This window comes from Peromyscus leucopus, chromosome 5 (assembly GCF_004664715.2).
Source record: "Peromyscus leucopus breed LL Stock chromosome 5, UCI_PerLeu_2.1, whole genome shotgun sequence".
Taxonomy (NCBI): Eukaryota; Metazoa; Chordata; class Mammalia; order Rodentia; family Cricetidae; genus Peromyscus; species Peromyscus leucopus.
Window position 1 is genome coordinate 49,250,827 of NC_051067.1, and position 24,644 is coordinate 49,275,470.

Genomic DNA, 24,644 nt, shown 5'->3' on the forward strand with positions numbered 1-24,644 from the left:
GAGCACTTGCTGTTCTTGCAGAGGACTTGGGCTTGGCTCCTGGCACCTGGCAGCTTACAACCATTCTTAGCTCCAGTTCCAGGGGATCACATGTCCTTTTCTGACCTCTGAGGATACTGGGCACACACATGATGCACACACATAGGTGCAGGCAAAACAAAATAAAAACGTAAAGTAAAAATAATACTTGAAAGAGTCGAAAGCTGATTTTTTTTTGTTATCACTGTTAACTTTGTCATAGTTTTTTCTTTTTTATGGTGGATAAATGAACTTTTAAATTGAATTAAATTTATAAAAACATTAAACTATCAGGAAACATTTAAAAATATACAAAATAAAAAATTAATAGCGAAAGTGTGAAACCCTGAGTGAAGCTCCATGGCCTCTTAAAGACCACTTGAACAGCATAGAAGTTCACTGGGGTATATGGAATTTAGGACTGGGCAAGTGTTTGAGTGACTGCCCTAAATCAGCTGCTGCACCATGTTTCCATATGTGAGTTGGTTAGAATAAAGTGATTCTGTTTACAAATAACTTTTAAAAAGTAGATAGCATCAGAGGAATGATCTTTGTTGACCTATGGCCTCCATACACACGAGCACATACCTACTCCTGCACCAGCACACATGCAAGCATATACATGCATGCATTCACAGACTCATAAGAAAGTGTTAACCATGTAATGTAAACACAATGCATCCTACATGTGAAGGTTTTGATGAGAGGTCACAGGTAGGAAGGGAAATGGAGCTTTACAAGTTCAACTGACTGCATGCTTGAGGAGGATGTTACCCTGATGGTTCCTTCTCTTTCCACATAGAATGTCCCCCCGGACCTGTCCATCTGTACCTTTGTGCTGGAGCAGTCCTTGTCAGTACGTGCCCTGCAGGAGATGCTGGCCAACACGATGGAGAAGTCAGAAGGGGTAAGTACTCACTTGTGTAGATGAGTGGTCTTTTACTGAACTTAGTTGTATGTATGTGAATGTTTGCCTGCCTGGGTATTATGAAATATTTTTTGCTCAGTCAGTGGCTTCTATATGTGGCTTCCTTATGTTTGACTTCCTACTTATCTATCAGGCCTATAATGTCTTAAAGACATCTATAAAAATAATTCAACCTCCATTTGCTTCATGCTCATATGTGTGTTTTGTGGGTGCTTGTGTGTCTCCTTACATGTTCCCATGTCACCATCTGACTGCTAGCTTTATGCCTGGCTGTTTGTCATTGACCTCTGTCTCATCTTCAGATGTCCTTCTCCAAGTGACATGTCCTAAGCATCTTTGTAACAGATACAATTTCATGGCACCATTCTGTATTTTAAATAACAAAATTACAGCAGGACAGCTCCAGCAAATTGTAATTTTGCAAACAGCAAACCATCTTCTGAAAATTAAAATTCCTATTCTGTATCCTCATGATGATATTTTTCTTTGAAAGCCTATTGGGTTATTTTAATTATTTTTCCAGGAGACACAGGATTGCTGTTTTTTTTTTGTTTGTTTGTTTTGTTTGCAGGGGTAGGGGTGATAGTACATGCTCTTAATCAGTTCATTAAAGTTTGTACATAATCAGTAGGAGGAATGGCCACCCCACACCCCACCAGTTACCCTAGTACTTCATAGTCTAATAAACTATTTGCTTCCAGGAATTCATCTGGGACTTCCCTTGCCATTATTGACCATTTGTTGTTATTGCCAAAACTCTTTCAGTTTGGATAAATAAAGAGATAAAAAAATATTGTCACAAAGTTTCATATGATGACTAATCAGCTATGTGCTAACATTAACCTTTTTAGCCCTAAGGTTTTTAAACACATCTTACAACATTAATTAGTTTTTTTAATTAATTATAAATTAAATTTTCACATACAGGATGTATGTGTGAACAATATGGATAAGCCATTTATGGTTCTTGTAATTCTCCTGAAAATCCCGTTTGTCTGAAATTCTTTGGGAATAAGAAGGAAAACACAACTAAAGTCTACCAAGGATGATTCCGTTTCTTAGTTTTCTTTTTGGGCACTCAGAGCATGAGTGCTAGCCTGATTTTCATGCATACATCTCCCAGAATTTTGCTTTTTAATAAAAAATTTAATTGTTTTAAAAATCAAGACATGCTGTGAGGGGATCTGTTTGCACCTTGTTGATAGGAATAAAAGTTACCATGATGATTGTGGGAAATAGTTTGAAGGTGCCTCAAATATTAGAAGTAGAATTATCACATGATCCAACAATCACATGATCACTACAATATGTACATCCAGAGGAAATAAGTATGTTGAAGAAAAAAAGTATTAACATAATGACTAAATGTGGAAGAGAATAGTGATTTTACTCACTGCTCCAAGGAAAGCTGTTTTACCAACCTCCAAACATGTTACATGTTTTATATTACTTTAAAATCACTTTTGGTGACTACCAAGTACAAATTTCCCATATCAACAGGTGTGAAGTTTTATTTATCTATCTATCTATCTATCTATCTATCTATCTATCTATCTATCTATCTATCTTTTAGCAAGGTCTGCCATTCTCTTGGAGTGGAGTTAAGTTATGAAAAAAAATGTAGTTTCTCTTTTGAAACAGTGGTTTCTATCTGGAATTTTACCTTTTGTGGCTTCTAGTATCATAGAGGCATACCAGTTTTGAAATTTGAATTTGTCTTAAAACAAAACAAAACCAACAACAACCAAACAGCCACTGCTTTTGCTTGCAGAACAATGTCCAAAATTTTGTATTGCAAAGCTACTTTTTCCTTTTCTTTCTTTTTCTTTTTTTATTAAGAAATTTTTAATTCATTTTACATACCAACCACAGATTCCCCTCTCTTCCATCCTCCTGCCCCCCAGCCTCTGCCAACCCACTGCCCCCATTCCCTCCTCCAACAAGGTAAGGCCCCCATGCTCTTTCTAAACTTAACCTTGGAAAAAGCTGTATCTAAGAGATTGAACTAGGCAAGCTCTGAATATCCCATGCCCAGAGGAAACAATTTAAAATACTATTTAGGGATTAGTGCTTGTCATATTTTATTGTTAGAATTCTGGATCCCTTTCTGAAGTGCTTTTGCTTAGTTGAATTTAGTTTTGAATTGTTCTCTAACCAGAACATTTCTACCCCAGGTAATGTAGACATCTGTGTGAGGAGTTGGATCCGCATCTTACAAAGCCCCACATGGTTGCCTGGGATTGAACATAGCTAGGATTGAGAGCATGGTAGGAAGCTCCTATAGCAGTTGTTCTCAACCTGTGAGTTGAGAACAAGCACTTGGGGGAGTTGAATAACCCTTTCACAGGGGTTACCTAAGACCATAGGAAAACATAGATGTTTGCATTATGATTCGTAACAGTAGCAACGTTACAGTTATGAAGTAGCAATAATTTTTATGGTTGAGGGCTACCACAACATAAAAGGTCACAGCATTAGGAAGGTTGAGAATCACTGTCCAATAGAATGTGCATGGGGCATATCATAGAGGACCTTAGGGAGGTCTAGGTTAGGAAGCCCTCTTGGATGGTGACTGTTTACCAACACAGATATAGCAATTTCCCCTTTAACAGCTGTGTTACCCCTTGGGGTGTTTATATCATCAGCTCAGGGTTAGGTTGTGCGACTGGCAAGTGCTGCTGGTCTTGTAGGAGCCAAGTCTCTTGGACTCAGCAGACATGCCTATCATCTCTTCCGGTCACATAATAACTCTCTAAACCAAAAGCATTCTGGATTATTTCATCCAAAGTGAGAAAAGAGCCCAATGTGTGATAAAATGGAGATAGAGATCTGAGCTAGTGTTTGTCGTTCAGAGCATCATGACAGTAGAGGACCAAGAGCAGATGCTTGGAGATGCTGAAGACAGAGAGACCCCAGCGAGGTCACAGGAGGATGCACCTGCTGCACTGTGTCCACTGCATTTTTATTCCAGGTGTTTTTCCTGACTTCTGCACACACACACATCTTTCCTTCTCTTCCTTCTGCAAATCTTGGATTTCCTGGGGATCTTAGTTCTTGTCTGTCTCTGAACCCACAAGTGTGGGTTGCTTCTTCCTCAGGGCTATTTGTGGGTGTTTCTCTAGTACAGCATTCAGAGGAGAGGCTTGAGAGTGCCATCCTAGCTCTGTCCTCTTTTCAGAGGGAATGGAAGTCTTCATCACCAAGTTTGAGTAATGACAAAATATGATGTTGGATGTAGAAGAGTTAGCACCCTCTTCAAAGTGGCATTCAGGAGACTGAGGTACAAGGGTTGCCATGAGTTTGAGCCTAACCTGGGGCTACATAGTGAATTTCAAGAAAGCCTGGGCTACAATGTGATATCCTGTCTCCAAACAAACAGGTGGCTATTTATATTCTTTACTTAATTCTCATATAGGAATAATTCACCTGGTTGTCCTAGAACTCATTATTTCTGCCTACCTTTTCTCTGATTTTCCTTTCTGGAATCTTAGCTAATCTTAGCACATCCCCTTCCTGCACTGATATCCCAACTAGGTTGGCCACACGAAGTTGAGTAGTTTAATGATGATGCCATTGTGTGAAAATACAGTTAGTATGTATGTAAAATGAATAAAAAATTCCTTGATTAAAAAAAAAGTCTCAGGAAAAAAACACAGTGGCAGCACTTGCTATTCTAGTTTCAAAAAGTTTAACACTTGGTTTAACTTTTGCTCTTGCTGTTGGTTTTATCTTAGTAAACTTACTAAAAATATTTGACATACACTTCTCTTTATGTGATTTTATTTTTAAACACATAATTGAATCTAACTATTCTGCTTCCAAGGGCACACCTGCCAGTGAAATGTAATGCAGGATAGTGGAAATATTGTGTTCCAGAGGTTTACTGAAGTACTGATTGTTCATTGTGAAGGCTTCTCTTTTGTTTAATGCCATAAGTACAATATACAACTTGTATGTCCTAGTTAGGAGCATGTGTTTGGAAAAAGAAATGTTCCACATTGCCTGTTCTTTCTGTCTTTTGGCATGGTAGCTTCTGGAAGACTGTAGAACCTTATCCCTTTTGATGTTCACTTATATGATTATTTGACTGCTATTTGGACTACCAAAGGTACTATATGTTTGCTCTGAGCCTTAGATGTAGGGGAAAATTCCAGAAGTAAGGGATGGAGGCCCTGGATATCTGATTCTGGATAGTGTCTCTAAGATATGACAGGGAAATTGCTCCCATGAAATCTTAACCATACGGTTGAACAAGACCAACATAATGACAGCATCAGTTGACATAACAAGCTGGGCAATAAGGTCCCACCCCTAGATGAAGAGCTACAGGTGACTAATGGCTGCTGATAAAGGGATAATTGATTTTCTCTAGGGTGGCTCCCATATAGGTTGTCTAGCCCCAAGTGATCAGCTCTAGATACATTACCAACAATGCTAAATGGATTAAGTTGGTTCTGTATACATGTGTGCATATATACATATGCATGTAACAGTAATAATTAAAGAAGAAGAGGTCATGAATTGGGAGGGAGGGGGAACATCATAGGCTTGAGCTGGGGAAGTGAGGCAGATGCAGTATTTATGTATGAAGTTCTCAACAAAAATGAAAATTAGACATACAAAAAAAATACCAGGAAGATTAACCAGAGCTTGCCTATACAGCCTGTTCTTGGATAGGGAAGTATGCTTATATCTTTGGCACTTATTCATTTTAATTCAGTATATGTGTAACTCACTGTGGAATTTAAGGATTTACTGTAGATTATGCGTGATGCTTTACAAATCAATAGAAGCTAGGATATGGTAAATAGTGTGAAGATATAATATCGAGTTGAATCTTGAGTGAATTGAATTTCAATCATTCATTTATTTAATGTTAATGTTTTAAATATTTGTGAAATAAGTTATGTCATATAAAGTGTTCATGGCTCTAGTGATAACTAATGTAGTTTTGCCATTAATGACTCTATGATTTCAGGGTTAGAAAAACAATTACAGTGCTTTTGTGAGGACTATGTTAAGAGTGTAGTGCTTCTTACTATTTTGAATTTTCTCTTAATTTTTAAACTCATCCTCCACACAATTAGAGTTAATATGAAAACTATTTACATGAGTTCATTTCAAATTTATTCCCAGAAATGATTTGATCTTATTGGGCCATTCTTCAGAATTCAGGTAGAAAACAAAACTTCCAGGATGTGAATACATAATATTTTCACCAGTGTTCTTTATTTTCTGAGAGAAGGATATCTCACTTTCGTGTAACAGGCACTCACAGAGATCCTCCTGCCTCAGACCCCTAGGTTCTCGGATTACAGATGAGAGCCACCACACCTGGTTTGGAGGTCTTCTTGGAGTGCCTTGAGTGGCTCCATTTACTAAAATAGTTTATTTGATATGAAACTATAAGAATACTGCCTACTTTTAAAGAATGCTTTGTCTTTTAATGAAAGGGACAGGGATACCCCAGCAACTTAATTGTTGGTAGAGCTAGCAGATGTAAGTTGGCTCTTTATTTTTTGTGAAAAATGAGAGTTGTAGAATGTGAACTATTAACATTCTTGTCTGTATTCTCGTAAAATTCTTTCTCTTGACTCATGTGCTCTGAGAACACTCAAAAGTGCATCAAAAGGCTACTAGCTAAATTCACCAGTACATGAGTTTTTAAAACTACATTTTTCAAACTTCAAAGCACCATAAATGAGTTTTTAGGAGTACATGTATTGAGCCTCAAGGCACTGATTTCAGTCAAGTAATTGCACCAAAAAATGATCTTGTACCTGTGCAAGAACAAAAGGTGAAATTCAGGGAGTCTGATGCTGTGTCTTGCAGTGTCCAAGTGCTGAGATTAAACAGCACACTCCCAGAGGTAAGAAAACCATTGAGCAATCTCTCTCCCCTATACTCTTCTTATTTGTAAAGTGAGACAAAATAATAGTAATTCCTTCATGGAGCTGTGAGACTTGAATACTGTGATAGACATAGGACAAGCCCATCACAGCAGCAGCACTCTGGGTGTGTCCACATCATTTTATGATTTTTCTGTTGAGGCACACTGAATAGCTATGTCTATATACCCCTGCCCCAGGAGAAAGCAACTATAAACTGTGGACTAAATGTAAAAACTTCTGAATCATTACCATCACTTCACTCAGCACCACAAATATTCACAGATTTTAGCTGTAGTTTTCTCTCTCTTAAAACAGATGACCTCTGCTGAAATGTGGTGGCTTAAAACATTGTTTATCAGCTCATATTTCTAGAATTCACATATTTATTAGGCCTTGTGAGCTGGAGCAGAGGTGGATGTTAGCAGCCTTGTTAGTTAAATTCCTCACTACAATGTAAAGACATCAGACAAATGCACCCCAAGGGCAGAGGGGTCTGTTGTGACTCAGTCTATGGTACAGTCCATCATGGCAGAGAAGGCATGGTGACTGGAAAGAAGGTGAGTGGTTATGCCATATCCACAATCAGGAAGCAAAGAATGATGGATGCTCTTGTTTGGCTCACTTTCTTATTCAGTCCAGGACTTAAGCCATGGGATGGTGACACCCACAATGGATGAGTCTTCTCACCTCAATTTAAGCTAGTCAAGATAACTACCTTCAGGACCAAATGCTAATCTACATAACCTTTTACAGTTGATCTTGGGGACTTGTTTCCTAGGTAATTCCAGATCCAGTCAAACTGACAATTAATAGTGGCCATCTCAGTCATCCAGTGTTCTTATGTGTGTTTCAGAATGCAAAGGGGAAGCTCCTAATACTCAGTATGACTTCTCCCAGTCCACCCTCACATCCACGAAATGCTTAGAGGATCCATGCTCTATAAGCAGTATGATGTCATTAACTCTTTGTATGAGAAATTGCTATTCTCAAATGTCTATTATAATTTACACCCTCTTGAGAGGCTGGGTTCTGTTTACATCTGTTTTCTGGAACATTCCTCTTAAGTAAAACTAAAGATGACCACTTCAGGGAAGAGCCCAGGATGCCAAAAGCTTTGAAATTTTTCTAATGGATGTATCATTCACTGTTTTGTCTAAAGCCTGTGTATATGAACATATTTCTTCCCATCATACACAGAACTGAAACTGTAATTTAAATAACTGGGATTATAATTTCCTAAAGGGCCTTCAGCTGCACACATTTGTGGAACCTTACCTATTTTGTTGTCATGTATAAAATGTGGAAGTCTGTGGTTGAAATGTGCATCTTTTAATTGTAGATTTTTTTTTTCTATTCAGGAGCAAAGGCTACATTAGTCTGCATTTGACTGACATGGTTCACAGACTCCAGCATCAAACTCAATAAGGAAGTCAATCAGTGTGAAATTTAATCACAGTGGCAGAGTTATAGACTATTTCAGATTTTGAATCCTGAATGTATAGATTATTTGATTTCATTAGAATCATTCAATTCAGACATTTTTCTTAGATTTTTTTTTTGTGCTTACAGTATAGAAGTACTTTTCACACGAAGCTATTTCCTAGCAAATGAACAATAGGGTAATTTTTTACCTCTACACACCATTTCTTCACAGTATATAGAGCTGAAGTTTAAGAATGTGTGTGTGTGTGTGTGTGTTTTTATGAAGTCTAGGGATATTTACTGTGGACCTGGAGTTTCTTTAAGATTAGTACTTAGGATTTTTCTCCTAATAGTTGAGTAATTGACCCATCATTATCTATGGCTGATGAGTCTCTTCCTTGTGTTGGTTATCATTTCTTTTTAAACACATTAAATTTGTACACAGTTCCAACTTTGAGACTCAAAGTTAAACCTTCCACCACACAAGTATGTCTACTATTGTCCCCCCAAATGACAATGATTTCACATTGTAGAAATGTATCACCATCCAATGAGGTCTGTCCTAAGCGTTTGCATTTTTCCCTCCATGCATTTTGTGTTCTTGTTTTTTTTTTTTTAATGATCTCAAATGAGATTCCTCTTGGCATTTAATTGTGCTTAGTAATTCTGATGAACTGCCCACCCAGCAGCCAGCTGCCTGTTATTAACTTAGGGACCCATCATTTGAATTTGCTAACATGAAAACTTATGCAAGAACCACTTTGCCATACTTTCTGCTTTGTGCGAGGAAGTGTTGGTAATTTCAAGCTTGATGTGTGCATATTTTCCTAAATTTCTACAAATTCAGGAATCATTTAAGTAACAATAAAGGCACTGTCCTGCTTCTATACCAGGAATAATTGAGAGGATCTTAATTTTCCATTGCCTGGTTTAGTTTAAGAGAGGAGAAGGAAGTAAATTTCTGAATAACAATTCTGAGTGCTTTTTGCACATGTGAGGGTCCAGGAATTCTGAGGTGACTGGAGTCATGACTGACAGGTCTGATGAAATGGAAGCATGTGGGTCATTTAATACAAAGCAGTATAAAGAGAAAAGTTGGGCTAATTATATAATTCAGCAAATTACTGGACTTGCTTTTGAGGCCTCATTTGCTTAATTAAATTTATGGTAAATTTTTTTTCTTAAAATGACAGTAGAAAGAATTTTGCAGTCTCATGAAGTTTAAAAATACACACCACAGCCATTATTCTCATGGGCAGATATGGCTTTAGCATTTATAATCTCTCTAATAAGAAGGCTGTGTCCATGTGTCCTCATTTACGACTTTGCATTTTCCATTTTGAAATTGCTTGGCCTGTTCCTGGAAACACTTCAGAGACCTCGGTTTGAGGTCTATGGAATCTCTATTCTGACATTTGAAAATATGTATTAAGGGGCTAGAGATGGCTCAGCAGTTAAGAGCACTAGCTGCTCTTGCAAAGAATCTAGTTCCTATCACCCACATGGTGACTAAGTACTATCTGTAACTCCAGTTCCTGGGGATCCATCCCCTCCCCTCTGGTGTATGTGGGTATCAATTACACATACATGCAGACAAAACATCCATACACATAGAAGTAAACACATCCTTTTAAATAAGAAAATATGTACTAACACAAGAAAGGAGTGGTGGAGAGATGGCTTAGCCCCTAAGAGTGTGGTTCTGGTCTTCCAGAGGACTCCAATTCGGTTCCTAGCATCTATCTATACATTGTAGTTCACAACTATCTGTGACTCCAGCTCCAGAGGATATGACTCCCACCTTTGACCTTGCTGGGCATCTGAACCCACAAGCACAGACTCACACATAATTTTTTTTTTTTTTTTTTTTTTTTTTTTTTTGGTTTTTCGAGACAGGGTTTCTCTGTGTGGCTTTGTGCCTTTCCTGGAACTCGCTTTGGAGACCAGGCTGGACTCAATTTTTTTTAAAGATGAATATAAAAGGAGAACTGAAAGGTTTCTTGGTGAATATTGTGTTCAGTGGTTAAGGAAAGCATGTCAGAAAGCCTGCTATTGTGCCCATCACAACAGATTCACAGGAAGAATTAGCATCTTTCCTGTCGGGGACAAACTCACTGTTGAAGAGTGTTAAGTACTAAAGTTCCAACATAATGATGCAGATTTCTTTTAGTTCTGTGTTGATTGGCGGTTTGGTCACTTAATACATATTAGGTAATTTGCAGTTCACATATAATCCATAGCAAGTTTGCAGGGAAAGAAACTTACAAACCCAAGCAATGCTTGTTTTACATTGTTTCTCATTTGAGTCAGACACTGCAGGAAACATTTGAAGAGGCATAAAAATAAGTAGTCTTGTTTCCAGAGAGCAGTTGACCAGTATTGCAACTCTTGGGACAAAAAATTTAAAAGCTCAAAACTAGGAACATTTAAAAATGACTAATTTAGAATTCATTAACTCTAATAAGAGGTATTAAGTTACATAAGAAATACATTTCAGAGACAATGGAAATTTCCAGGGTAGCTAGGGATGTGGAGTCAGAATTCCAGCACAAAAGAAGTACATTGAGGTATGCCTAACACTTTCAGAAACCTGGGGTTTAAAATATATGTGCTATGGGGGTTTGAGAGATGGCTCAGTGGTTAAGGGTAGTGGTGTCTTGCAGAAGACCTGGGTTCAGTTCCCAGCACTGAAGTAGCTGCACACAAAGGGCATCTGATACAGACACCTGCATGCATGTGCTGCACATAAACTCTTACATGCACACACATACACATAAATAAAAATAATAAACAAATACCCATGGTTAAAATGCATAATAAAATAACAAAAAATGGGAAGATATAAAACTGCTCTTTCTGGAACACGCTGAAGTTGCTAATTTGTACTAGAGTGTTAAAAACCATCAATGCCTAAGTGGTCTTTATCAAGGAAAAGACTGGTGTACTCAGCAGCCTTCAGGGGAAATGAAACCAAAGTATTTGATTAACGTAAAGAAGAAGAATGAAGAGGAAAGAAATAAGAACATAATGGGATTAAATCTGTTCTGAATTTAGATTACAGTGATGGCTTTCTGCTCTTTAGATATGGTAAAAGATTGTTAATTGTGTGCTTTAATAGGCAAAAATCATGGAAGTTGTTTCAACCTCTTTCCTTCCTCACTTTTCCCTCTCTCCTCCTCTCCTCCCTCCCCTCCCATCTCTTCCTCTCTCTTCCCTTCTTTAGGGGGTATAGTTGCTGGGGAGTAGGGGACTATGCACATACTAGGCAGGCCCCTGCCACTGAGCTGAGCTTTAACCTTAACCCTGTAAGTTACATTTCAGTAACAATTTAGAAAGACCAAGAGACCTATGGAATACAAGTGCAATGATAAATGTATTTCAGCAATAAAGCTAAATGTAAGTGAATAGAATATTTTGGTTAAAATTTGTGAATAGGGCTAAGGAGGCTGAGCATGCAGGAGGCCTCAGTCCTGCTTTTTCTGTTGCTTGATTAACAGTTATGTGCTTCTGACCATATTAAATCATAGGAAAATAAAAGCTGTAGTCTGACAATATCTGTATATGTATATATAGCTGGAGTAGTGAAGTTACTGTCTGAAATGGAATAGGACAAAAAGAGGTATGGAAATGAAGATGGACTCTTTTATGAGTACAGCAAATTTATAAGACAAACATAGTTATTATAAATTTATATGAGTCTGATGATGGAGCCTACACATTTAGTAAGTCAAGCTAGGCACAGTGATAAGGGAAACCCATCAATGTGAGACCACAACTATCATAGTAACTGTTATTATACATGGGACAACTATCATAGTAACTGTTATTGCACATGGAAAGTCAGTCAACAGGGTGTGGACAATCTGCCCCATTTGCAGGCCACTGCCCTGAGACTCACCTCTTCCCGGCAACCTTTTACACTTTTTGGGGAGAAGGCCTGTCAGTCTTGTGACTTTCTGATTTTTTTAAACATCACTAGCTTTCTGAGTCTTCAGAGCCTCCTCCTTCTCTTGAGAAGTAGGTGTTTGAATAGGAGGAATAGCTACACAACACAGTCTCAAACAAAGTGGCTGAGACAACTCCAAGAAACATCAGCAACAAACAGTGGAAGGGTATGGAATTTCCATGCTTGGTGCATTAACTTGCAATTAAAACGTAAATGCAAAATCGAGATGGTATGTGAATTACCTGTTTTTCATTTAATGATATAATTTCAGCAGGAGTTATTTTTGTATTGGACTGTTGTGTCCTCTGCTAAATCAAGCTGACATTTAAATGACTACTTCTCTTAAGAGATACTTTTTAAAAAATGAGGTTGCTCTTTTTATTAGTGTTTCTGTGATAAAACATTTAGTATAATCTGCTACAAATATTGTAGTATTTTCTCTAGCATGATAAAATTGTTATATTTCTTTAAACTTCCACATAATCAAGGGCCAGGGATGTAGCTCCGTTGGTAGAATGCTTGCCTAGTATGCTCAAAGCCCTGGATTCGACTCCACCCAGGAATAAACCAAGCATGGTGGGGCTGCAATTCCAGTGTGTGGGAATGGAACAGGGGAATTAGAAATTCAAGGTCATCCTCAGCTACATAGGGAGTTCAGGTCTGAGATACATGAGCTCTTGTCTTAAAAAAGTCGCTAGTAAGTTCTTAGAAAAATGTTCATTTTTTTTCTCCTGTTTTTAGGAATTTGGCAATTGCTTAGATTCTAAAACTGACCAAGTTTTTGGAGATTTTTCTTTTGTGTGTGTAAATTTCTTGATTAGCCCCATGAAAATTGTTTTTTCTCCTCACTATTTGCAGGAATTGCAAAAAGTGGCTCATGTTGACTTTGACAAGAGCTGTGTCATGAAATCACTGTGCCTGGCTTATGTGTAGTTACAGCCCTGTGGTCCTTGTCTTGTGTGTCTAGCTGACCATTCACTGCCTAGCACTCACTGTTGCTAAGCGTCTCTGGATATCGGGAGAGAGGGGAGTTCATGTTGTTCTTTCCAACCCCCACTACTGTGTCATCCTTAAAACTCCTGTAGCTGATAATGTTAACTATGGCCTGATTCCCAAGTCTGTCTTCTGATAAATCCTACAGTGTTTACCTTTGCTCTGCTGTGTACAAGCCTGTGTGCTGTGTGAATGTCTAGCATTTAAATGTGAGCATGATGGTAGCATACATTTTGATAATCATTTATATTATTAAAACACAGCATTAAAATTTTCCTGATAAATATGGAAAAGAAATAGTTGTTTAAAATATTTTTTTCTTATAAGCATACAAATATAAGATTTGTCCATTTGGGAACAGGACAGTCTGTGACAACCGAGCCACATTTTTCTTTCATTGTTAGTGTACAAAGAATTGGGTTTCATTATGACAGTTTTCAAACAAAATCTCCTTATGTTTTTTTCTCTCCCTTTCCCATGTCTCCCCTCTCCCCACCCCAACTTGTGCTCTTCCATCCCTAGCAACCCCTTTCCACTTTCATGTCACACTGGACTTTTTCCCTCTCCTCATCTTGCTTCCATTTACTCTAGCTCTAAAGAAACCGATTTACCTTTTGAATTATCTAATGTCTGTGACACCATACTCAGTCTTAAAATCATTTTATAACATTTAACAAATGTTGCTTACAAGACATGGATATACTTAGCTAATGCCTGTATTTAGTCTTAGCTAAACAGCTTTAGTTTTTTTTTAATCTGATTAATGAAATTTTCTAAGGAGAAAAAAACCCTAAATTAATGAATAGTATGAATTAATGTCAGTTTTCACAGGACATAAATCATGCATTCTATTCTAGGGGTGAGTAGTGGAGATTTACTTTTAGAGTTGAGTGTGTCCCTCCATAGTGGACTCCAAGAACATTCTAAAAGGCGTTCTTGTTGACATGTGATTTTTTTGTTGTTCTTTTTACACCATGGGTATCATACTCATGTCACTTTTGTTTTTTTAATGAGTCACACTGTGATTAAAGTACCTTGCATTTCACTAATAAAAACAATTTAGATTAATCTGAGTGTCATATCAGAATTATTTGACAATAAAGTGTTCTTTTTTATTGTGGAATTTTATGTAATGCTCAAAAGAATAAGGTAAGAGAATTTTTTGCTTTTCATGTTGTAAGGGAAGCTACTTGAAGCATCTTGTCTCCAGATTGTCATTGTCCTTTATAATTAAGTGGAGCTTTTGGGGAGGGGTTCTGACTATCAAGATGGCAGATTGTGCTTGAGATTCTATACAGCTCAACTCACCTTTTGAGTGCCTTGGGCTGTCTTCTGGACCTGCTGCATTTTTAGCAGAATACCTATGGGAATTGCTTTACTAACTGAGAATGCTTTGGTTTATTGAGATGAATTGCTAATGGGAAGTTTGAATATTATTGTATATTCTTTGAAATAGGAAGTAGATTCTGTGTCAGGGGTCACACTTTAGTTGACTTAGACAACCATTGGAAACATTGTTAGGAGTTTTTGTTTTGTTTTGTTTTTAATTTCTTTTGGCTTTTTCTTTCCACAGCAGGTTGATGTGGAAAAATGGGTATGTGTTTCCCTGCATTTACAAAGGACTTGTGACCAAAAAAGCGCATGCTCGCTGCTGCCTCTGAACCTTTTCATTTTGCTTCTTAGCACAGCTTCTTTTAGTGTTTGAACTCACTGCTTGGCTATAATGACCAGACTTTACAGGTCACCAGTTAGAACCTTTTATGTCTCTGAGTTACTGTCAACTGCAGTGGGCTCCATAAAAGGACTCTCCACTCCCAATTAGATCGTTTTATGTAATTGGTTTAATTTAAAAAATGTTGATGTATCTCTGGCCATAGGAAGGGTTTTGTTACTAGTATTCAATATGATTTGCTAAACAAAAGTGAATGTTCTCTCTTAAAAATGCTGCAGTGTAGCCTCAATATTGCTCCATGCATTATAGAGAGAAAGGCAGGGCTTTTCCTGTGTTCATGCAGTCTTGAAAAGTGAAGGGGAAAAGCAAATGGCTTTGCCACATAGAAAGGGCAGTTACAGGTGCCTGGTCTGGAGGCAGTCTGAGGTCCACACTGTTAGCAGTTTGTGTCATGGTACAATGGTGTTGGTACTCTGTTTCTACATCTGTTAAGAAAAACGATGAGGAATGAAAAGAGAGACAGAGGAAATAGGGTGTGGGTGAGAGGCAAGGACAAAACGAAGCAGGGGCAGGAGTCAATTTAGACCAATCTATCAAAGTATCCAAGTCCTGTTGATACTCCAAGGTTTGAGTGGAGCTCAGTCACCCCAGCATTTACATTCCCACTCAGCTTGCCTCCTAAGTACACAGTAATGACAGTTTGCCTTAGTATTTTGCTTTGGCTTGTTTTTCTTTTACTTCATAGGAAGAGTCTCTTGAGACAGACTGAAGTTGTTACTTCATTTTTCCCTTGTCATCTACCCTTACTTGGGGCTGGCTCTCTTCATCTTTATCTTGGGGCCAGGTTCTCTCCATCCCTGTCTTGGGATCTGCTTCTTTTGATACAGTGTTTGGAGTTTCCTCACCTCCCCGATCCCATCAACCTCTATATCTAAGCAAGTTCTATTGACAAGACTTACTGTTTCCATGATGATGACATCCGTACTTGTCTTTGAGACCTTCCATATTATAGTTCAAGTTCACTGTACCTTAAACTACTTCTGTCTTGTCTGGCTATTTTATTTTTTAATTTGAAATTGTATACCTCCCTCTATGGCAAGAGTTAAAATTCTGATCCATGCTCAAACTTTCCTGATGGGCTATGGGCTCTTGTTTTTCTAAGCATGGCTATGCACCTCCTTGTTTAAGCCCCACCCCTTTGATATGTTTTAAAACATGTCTCTGTTTCTGTGTGTATCTGAACCCTTCTTTTCCCCCACAGCATTTCTGTGCTGTATCTAGACTGGCACTTTCTTCAGTATCCCTTCAATCCACTCTTAATTCTTTTGAAAATCAACTATGTAAACTGTATAGAGAGACATAGGAATAGATAGATACTATTTGAAAGTATTTGCAATTATTCCTCTGTGTTTGCTTGCTTTCCATCTGCCTCACCAACTCATATGCCCCTCTACACCTGTAATGATTTCTCATTTTAAATTTGGCTTTCTGGTATGAATTTTAGGTTAGAAATTGCTTGTTAGTTATAAGGAGGTCATGGAAACACCATTGAACGGAACATCACAGGCTTTGTTTGGCTGCTGGCCAGTTTGGTCAGGCTCTTCTTGTTCCTGAATGTTAGTGTTCTGACAGGAGCTAAACACACTTTTGTTGAGCTGTGCATTCATTTAGAAGCCATGTCCGTGGAGTCAGTGTCATTCAGACTGATGAACACTCTCTTTGACCCCTTTCTGTATAATTCAAATCTCACTCATTGGCCATTTGAACTTTGAAATTCTGCTGTGACAGACATACTGGAAGGACAGTTGGAAATAACTTAACCTCCTGGTGTTGAGTGACCCTATTCCTGGGGAGAAGTGAGCAAATATCTGTTCACCCCAGCTAGAGAACTGATGACAGATTCAAGAGAAACTACTATCAAAGCCCAACTTTTGTGAGCTAGTGATTCATCGGATTATTTAGAGGAGCAGAAATGACTCAAAGGCAAACATATTATCAAAAGCCCACCCTTGCATGAGTGACAAGCTCACAAAAGTTGGAAATCCAGATGTCTTAGTTTGAGTTTCTATTGCTGTGAAGAGACACCATGACCATGGCAACTCTTATAAAGGAAAACATTGAACTGGGATGGCTTACAGTGTCAGAGGTTTAGTCCATTTTCATTGTGGTGGCAATCATGGCAGCACGTAGGCAGACGTGGTGCTGGAGAGGTAGCTGAGAGTTCTACATCTGAATCCACGGGCAGCAGGAAGTGAACTGTGAGCCACTAGGCCTGGCTTGAGCTTCTGAGACCTCAAAGCCTGCCCCAGTAGCACACTGCTTCTAACAAAGCCACATCTATTCCAACAAGGCCACAGCTCCTAATAGTACCACTTCCTATGGGCCTATGGAGGCCATTTTTATTCAAACCACCACACCAGAGGGCACCACATAGATTATAGGAAGCTTGACAGGCTAGTGAGAGTCTTTTCCAGGCAGCTCAGCTGATCTGAGAATGAGCCTTAGCAGGCATTACTGCTTATATAAGCTTTGGGAGGGAGGAACCTAGGGAATCTGGTTGGTTTCAGGAACTTCCTTAAGGCTTTGAGTTGTTTACTTCCTGCAGGATGGAATGTTTTACCTCCCCTTAAAAAATTTTGCCTTTTAATCAGCTTCCCTGTAGGATGGGATGTTTTACCCTGGAGGAAAATTGCTACACATCACTTAGAGTCTGTTACATTGCTCTGTGGGTACATTCTTCCATGTCCCTTGTGTCTAACTAAAATACCTTACTCATATTCATAGATATAGTGTGCCATGGTCATTTCTATCACACCAGTCTCATGATGGCAGTCATCATGATGCCCTATTGGGTCAAACCTCTGGGTCTCTGAAGTTTTACTTAGTTAGGGAGCTCAAGCCATTGTGGCCATATCCCTGAGTCAATGAATGTGGGCAGCAGTTTCTGCTGCACCTGGCCTGTTCTTCAGGCTCCTGTTCTGTGACTTTTCCATGTGTGATGGGACGAGAAGAGCCCAAGGTTGTCTGGAAGGCTTCTGATTCCACAGTCATTTCATTTATCAGGGCCTTGTTGGGTATCTTCAGGGAGCTTCCATCATGGATATTCCTGACCTGTGATTCTCCTGCTGTAGTCTGATGCATTTTATCTGTCTGGTTTGGGAGTTTACCTTCTCTTGGTGTGTCCTAGAACAGTCCTAGGCTAGATCTTCCTGGGCTGCCCATGTTGTCTGTGGGCATGCAGTCTCTTCCCAGATGCTGCTCCATAGGAGCTATATGTATCCTTTTGGCTTTTGGGCTTTAGGAGTCATGAGTCTGCTGGCATCCAGCTTCTGTGGACAAGGATGACCTTCATAAGACTTGTGGTGAGGGCAACCTTGTGAAGGGAGGAAACTCTCCCGGTCAAATATCTCTTCTCTCAAAGAAGCCATCTTCTTGCCCAATCACCTTCTGACAGCCTGCTGAGTGGGTAGTCAGCTGATGGAAGCAGATGGACTCTCACCCTGTTCCTTTGGCACGGGCTAGGCGGTGCTCAACAGTGTAACTGTTGCTTCTTTCTGATGTGGGTGCCTCATCTTCACATCCACTTCACTGGCTTGCATAGCATGCATTCTGCAAGCCACATAAAGTTCTTAGGAACCTCATAAAACTTAAGCATATGCATAGTCATATATACAGGTGATGCATATATATGGTATGGGAAATTAAAATGGCGCCTTTGGATTTTCTTATAGCATAAATCTGAATAGCTTCAAGATTCAAGTTCCCCCTCCCCACCTCCCCCACCATCCTTGTTTCCTCTCCTCTCTTCCCCTCTATTCTTCTCTCTTCCCTTTTGTCTTCCTCCCTCCCTCTCTCTTCAGTCTATCCCTCCCCTTCACTCTCTCTGATTTGTCTCATGCTCCTTTCCTCTTTTTCCTCCTTTCTTTCTTCTTCCCTTCCTTCCTCTGTTTTCCATTCTTTCCCTACCTCTCTCCTCTTCTTCCATCTTTTTCCTCCCTCTCTCCTTCCTTCCCTCTCTATTTCCCTTTTTTCTTTCTTCCCTTCTCTTCTTTCCCCTTATTTCCCTTCTCTCTTCCTTCCCTCTGACCTCTTCTCTTCATTTCTCCTCCCCACTTCTCTTTTTCTCACTTCCTCCTCTTCCTTATTCTTGATTCCCTTCTTGCTCCCCTTCTTCTCTTCCTCATGTTTCTCCCTCTTCTCTCTTTCCTTTCCTCCTCCTTCCATTTCCTCTCTTCTCTTTTCTCGCCTTTCCCCTTGTTCTCACCTCTTTTCTTCACCTCTTTCTTCTGTGCATTTTTTCTTCCCCCTCTTTCTCTTTTCTCTTCTCCTGCCTTGTCACTCCTTGACTCCCTTCTTATCCTTCCTTCCTTCATCCTTTTCTCCCCCTCCTTTCCCCAACTTCTTTTTCCCTTTCACTAATGTCTCTTTGCAGCATCTGTGCACCTGTTTAAAAAATCCATTAACTTATAAAATGTAACTCTTCATACTTAAAAGAAAATTCTATCTCTAAGTCTTGATATAAAGGATATTTAACTATTATTTTCACCTACCCCATCCTCCCCTGACCTTTTCCTAACCTTGGTGTTAGTTTCTCACATGAAGGCCTGGGATTTCAGTCTATGGGAGGGGATCAGAAGAGAAAGAAACATACTGAAATTGTTACATATGGTATATTATTTGTAGATAAAGTGACTCCTTCCACTTATCTTTAAAAGATCTATAATGTTGCTATAGATATTAAAATACAAAATAATTTAAAACATTTCCTAACATCACAAAAGAATGCATTACATACCCAGCTATCATATGAGGGTATGTGAAAAAACATATCAGGGTTCATTCATACTCAAAATGTATAAAGCATTTCATCTCCTGTGGTAGATAATTATTGGTTTGTTGGTGGCAGTCTTAGTATATAGGTCAGGCTTCATATTTCTTCAGTCACTTTGATCCATGTGTCCACTTAAGGGTCACTGTAGTGTTTTGTGTATAGAAAACTCTCTTTTGAGACAAGCTGGAAAAAGAAGGCGGCTCCAGATAGTTATTGGCTTCATACTTCAGGCATTCCTGAGCTCTGTAAGGTATATATGTCACTGAGCTAGAATGCCAAGTCTTACTCTAGACTATCAGTACCATTTCTTTTCCTTCTGAAGCAGAATTAGATAATTATGAAAACTTGTATCTGTCACATCTATTACACTCAGAAAACCAGGTCATTTAAATAATTTCTGTACTGAGTTATTGATTGGTTGGAAAAGACAACGGTTGACACACTTCTGCTCCAAAATATGCTGTAGTTTTTTTAAGCATATCCACACATGTGTGCTCAACCAGATGTCAATAAGTGACACAGAGTGCTGGCAACATGAGTCACACAGGAGTGTGGCTGTGGGAGGTTTCCTGTGTATAACTGCCCTTTATGGGTTGAAGGCTGAGACCTGTTCTGATACTCTCTAGATCTATATTTACCATGCCCTTCTCATCATGCAGTATTGGATATTTTTAGTAGGGAAGTCTTAGAAAGTTAACAATGCATACAGAATATGTTCATCATAAGAGTAGTAGTTGACATTTCCCACAAATATGCATCTACAGATGTTATTCTATAGTATATAGAGTATATAAGGAGTAAGCTTTGAGTGTGGGATTATTCATGTTAGACTATGTTTATCCTCTCAAACATATTGTGAGCATTCTTAATTAAATACAGCCACCAATTCACCCAAATCTTTGATGAAGGCACTTCTTTTTTCAACGTAGTGAAGCTACTTCACTCATAAGGGAGAGAGGAGAGGTGGCAGATGGAACATTGTGGGAAATCCTTGCATCTTAGCACATGGAGAGACAGGATATCACAAACGTCTGACTTTGAATGAGCATCTTCTTTGTGGAGCAGGGTGTTTTAGTTTCTTAATGGTGAATCCAGGCTAGTCCTGCTCCTGAAAACTGTTCCCTCAGAGTTCAGCATTCAGATCCTTTGAATGATAAGCCTCCTGAGTGAAGGTTCCTTGGTTGCCAGTTCTCTGTCTAGACACTATTTTGGGGGCATCTTCCAGTAAAGATTCATTTAAAAATTGTAAGAGAGATTCTTAGATAGAAGTAATAACTTAAAAAAACTCATTCATTAATTCATTTCACTTCATTTTATTTCATTCAGTGTGTGTGTGTGTGTGTGTGTGTGTGTGTGTGTGTGTGTGTGTGTTAGTGTGTGTGTGTATTGTGGGGTGCATGTACCACAGTGCACGAGTAGAAGTTAATTAGTGGGAACTGGTTCTCTCCTTTTACCATGTAAGTCCCAGGAATCAAACTTAATTCTGTATGATGCCTTCCTCTTAAGGGTATAGGAATGGGTTCTTTTTCTCTGCCAATTAAAGAATTAAGGGGCAGAAAAGAAGTGTGACTGGAAATCTTAGAGAGTTTGAGTGGGGTCATCAATGATACCAAGCAAACCAGGGTCCTCTCTGGGGGGTTCTTAGTCTCACCAATAAAAAATATTAAGAATGATATCATGATATCAAACAGACATTCAAAGATAATTCTTCAGAGTTTAAAAGAATTCTCCAGGGCAAGCACACTGTGAATTTGAAGCCAACTGAGGAGGTAAGTGGAGAAGATGAGCCAACATGGAGATCACCCACATGGTAACAGGCAGCCACACAGTAAGGAGGGGAGCTCTACAGAAATAGTAAAAAAGTTGAGAATATTAGAAAGTTATAAAAGAAAAGACCCAGGGTAGGCAAGCTGCAAATCTCAAAACTGCCCCTGAAGAGAGGAATGGAGATGCCCCATTGTTTGAGATAAGATGGTGTGGAGGTCAGCATGTGGAAGTGAGGGGGATTTTTAAGAGAGAGAGTAAGGAAGCTCAAGTACTAGGAAAGCATACCTAGGCTCTGTCCAGCATCAGAAAGCAAAAAGAAGAGAAAAAAGGAATAGTTACACTTTTCTGAGTCAGGACGTAGAAAGGCCAGCAGACCCAGCACAGCATGGTGGGAACTGGTAGGAGCTGCACGGGGTGGAGTTCTAGGAAGAAAGAGTGCATTATCTGAAGAAGAACTCACATGTCTAGGGGTGGCCCCTTGGGTACGTTCTTGACCTGCTCAACAGAATTAACTCTTAAGGGAGAAGAGAAGGCAGGATTCCACCTAGATATAGAATCCATTTTTTTCCTGTAACAGTCAGGCTGGGCTGGTGGCAGACACCCTTAATTGTAGAGACATCTCACTGGCACAGAATTATTAATTAAAAATCCATTTTTATTAGGGCTCTCTAGAGTAATAGAACTTATATAATATATATAATATATATATATATATATATATATTATATATATATTAGAATGACTTACAGGCTGTGGTCCAGCTAATCCAACAATGGAATGGCTAGCTGTGAAAGGAAAGTCCAAGAATCCAGTAGTTTTTCAGTACATGAAATTGGTTGCCTCATCTGGCCTTCAGTAGACACTGGAATCTCAAATCCCAAATAAGTAGGCTTTGAGGCCAGTGAAGGAATGGACTTGCTAGCAAGGCAAGGACAAGCAGGCCAAGAGTAAAAGCTTCCTGCTCCCATGTCCTTATATAGGCTTCCAGCAGAAGGTCTGACTCAGATTAGAACTGGATTAAATATCTGGATTAAAAGTGTGTCTTTTCCCAACTCAAAAGATATGAAATAAAGGCATGTCTCCCTGCCGTAAAGATCTGAATTAGAGGTGGATTTTCCTACTTCAAATTAAGCAAAAATCCTTCATAGATGTGTCCACCACTTTTGGGTTTTAGTTCCAGATGTAGTCAAGTCAACAACCAAGAATAGCCGTTACACTGTTTCACATTACTAAACTGAATATAAGTTAAAGATAACAAGGCTGAGCCACAAGTCCTCACAATAGTCAAGGTGTTCCCTGAGTGACTGTTTCTTCCTTTGTACTGAGAACAAGATAGATCATAATTTGGGGTTCTTTTGATGTCCGGCATTTGTTGTCAGTATGAACCATTGATATTTTACTTGTAATCTCCTTGTAATCATTTGTGTTTCCCTAAGTATACCTACTGGGGTATTTCAGATCTATGGTGATGGGTGACCACATGGGATTGTGTTGTGTTCAGTAAATCACTTGTCCAGCAGTATCACCTCTGCCTGTGTTGAGAGGGTATGCTAGCAATTTCTTTCCCTGTTTTGACATTAGTAAAGGTGTTGTGGGCAATCATGCCTCAGCTCTTGCTCTTCAGATCATCTGTGAAATCTGTAGCAACTGAATTGACCCTAGATAGCACTTGACAGCCACATGTAGTTTTACACCAGAGAACTAAAACTTCGTGCTTCTCTGCAAATGGTCGCTATCTGTCTCATTTAAGGTTACTGTTGCTGTGATGAACCACCATGACCAAAAACAACCTTGGTGGGGGGAAATGTTTATTTCCCTCACAGTTCCACACAACAGTTCATCATCAAAAGCATCAAGAAGGAACCTGGAAGTAGGAGTTGATACAGAGGCCATGGAAGAGAGCTGCTTATTGGCTTGCTCTCACAGAAAAGTTCACCAAGATTTGAACACTCAATGACTTTTCTAGCCCTAAAGTCCTTTCATACCATCTAAGAACTTCTACCAGAATGGGAAGTGGGTCAGAACCTGTGCAACATGCCCATGTTATAATCGCCCTTATCATGACCCCTTACTCCACTTTCTCTACTGAAATCTTAGCTTGTGTCCAGAGAAATTTTCACAAGTGAATTTAGTTCAGTTTATCTCTCATTATATGTATTTTAAGCATAAACATGGTGTTCTCGGCATAGAGAGAGGATGTGTTGTAAAGAGTTTCCTTAGTTGATTTTGTTGTTGTCTTTTTCTTTTAATCATACCTAAGTGGTGTTGAGATGGAGATCAAACTAATATATCCATTCCTCCTGATTTAATGCCATTGCTTTCTTCCTTTCCCATGAGTGATCCCTTTGGAAAAATCTTCTGTTGTCATCATTTGGTGATTGTTACAACTTCAGCCAAATTATTCAAGAGATTTGAAAAGAAAGGTTAATCTGGATCTAAACTGCAGTCAGTCTCTTGTGCTCTTGGTTGTCCCAGGACAGCCGTGTGGCATTCACACATGCTGTTCTTCCTCATTCTGCAGATGGATGCTTCCACCTTCCCTTACCTGTTCTGTTCATTCTACTCCATTGCATAGTCAGGTCTCCAGCTCTGTGCCTTCCTCTTCCTGATGTTATACACAACTGTATATTCTGAAGAGCCAACCTGGGCAACTCTGCTGACCACTTTGTAAAAATACCTTCTGCCGCTGTAAAGTAGTTAACTTAGAAAACTGCCAAATCAAATCAAGAATAGTTTTCCTAATCCTAAATTCCTAAAATCCTAAAAATTCCTAATCCCAACCCAATTACAATTCCCAGAAAGTATCTATTGTAACCATGTGCCATTTGAAAAATGTTGTTTTTTTTTGTTTGTTTGTTTCTTCTAAATATGACTTGAAAATGATTCTCTCCATTTCCTCATGGTCATATTTCCATTGTCCTATTTTGATCTCTGTTGCGATGATAAAACACTCTGACCAGAAGCAACTTGGGTAGAAAAACTTCATCTTACACTTCCAGGTCATAGTCCATCATTGAAGGACATCAGGGTAGAACTATGGAGGAAAGCTGCTTGTTGGCTCACTGTCTCATGCTTAGCTGGCTTTCTTACACAGCCCTGGACCACCCACCTAGGGAATGATGCTCCCCATAGTAAGGTGGGCCCTCCTGCATCAATTAACAATCAAGACAATCCCT

General features: G+C 39.1%; 1 protein-coding gene across 1 annotated transcript in view; it reads left to right on the forward strand.

Moving 5' to 3' along the window:
• Positions 1 to 24,644, forward strand: part of Ryr2 (ryanodine receptor 2) — a 593,927-nt gene that overhangs the window by 212,737 nt on the left and 356,546 nt on the right. Inside the window, 2 exon segments of the mRNA XM_028859656.2 lie at positions 821 to 925; positions 14,772 to 14,792. Of these exon segments, the coding sequence (XP_028715489.1) occupies positions 821 to 925; positions 14,772 to 14,792 (126 nt within the window).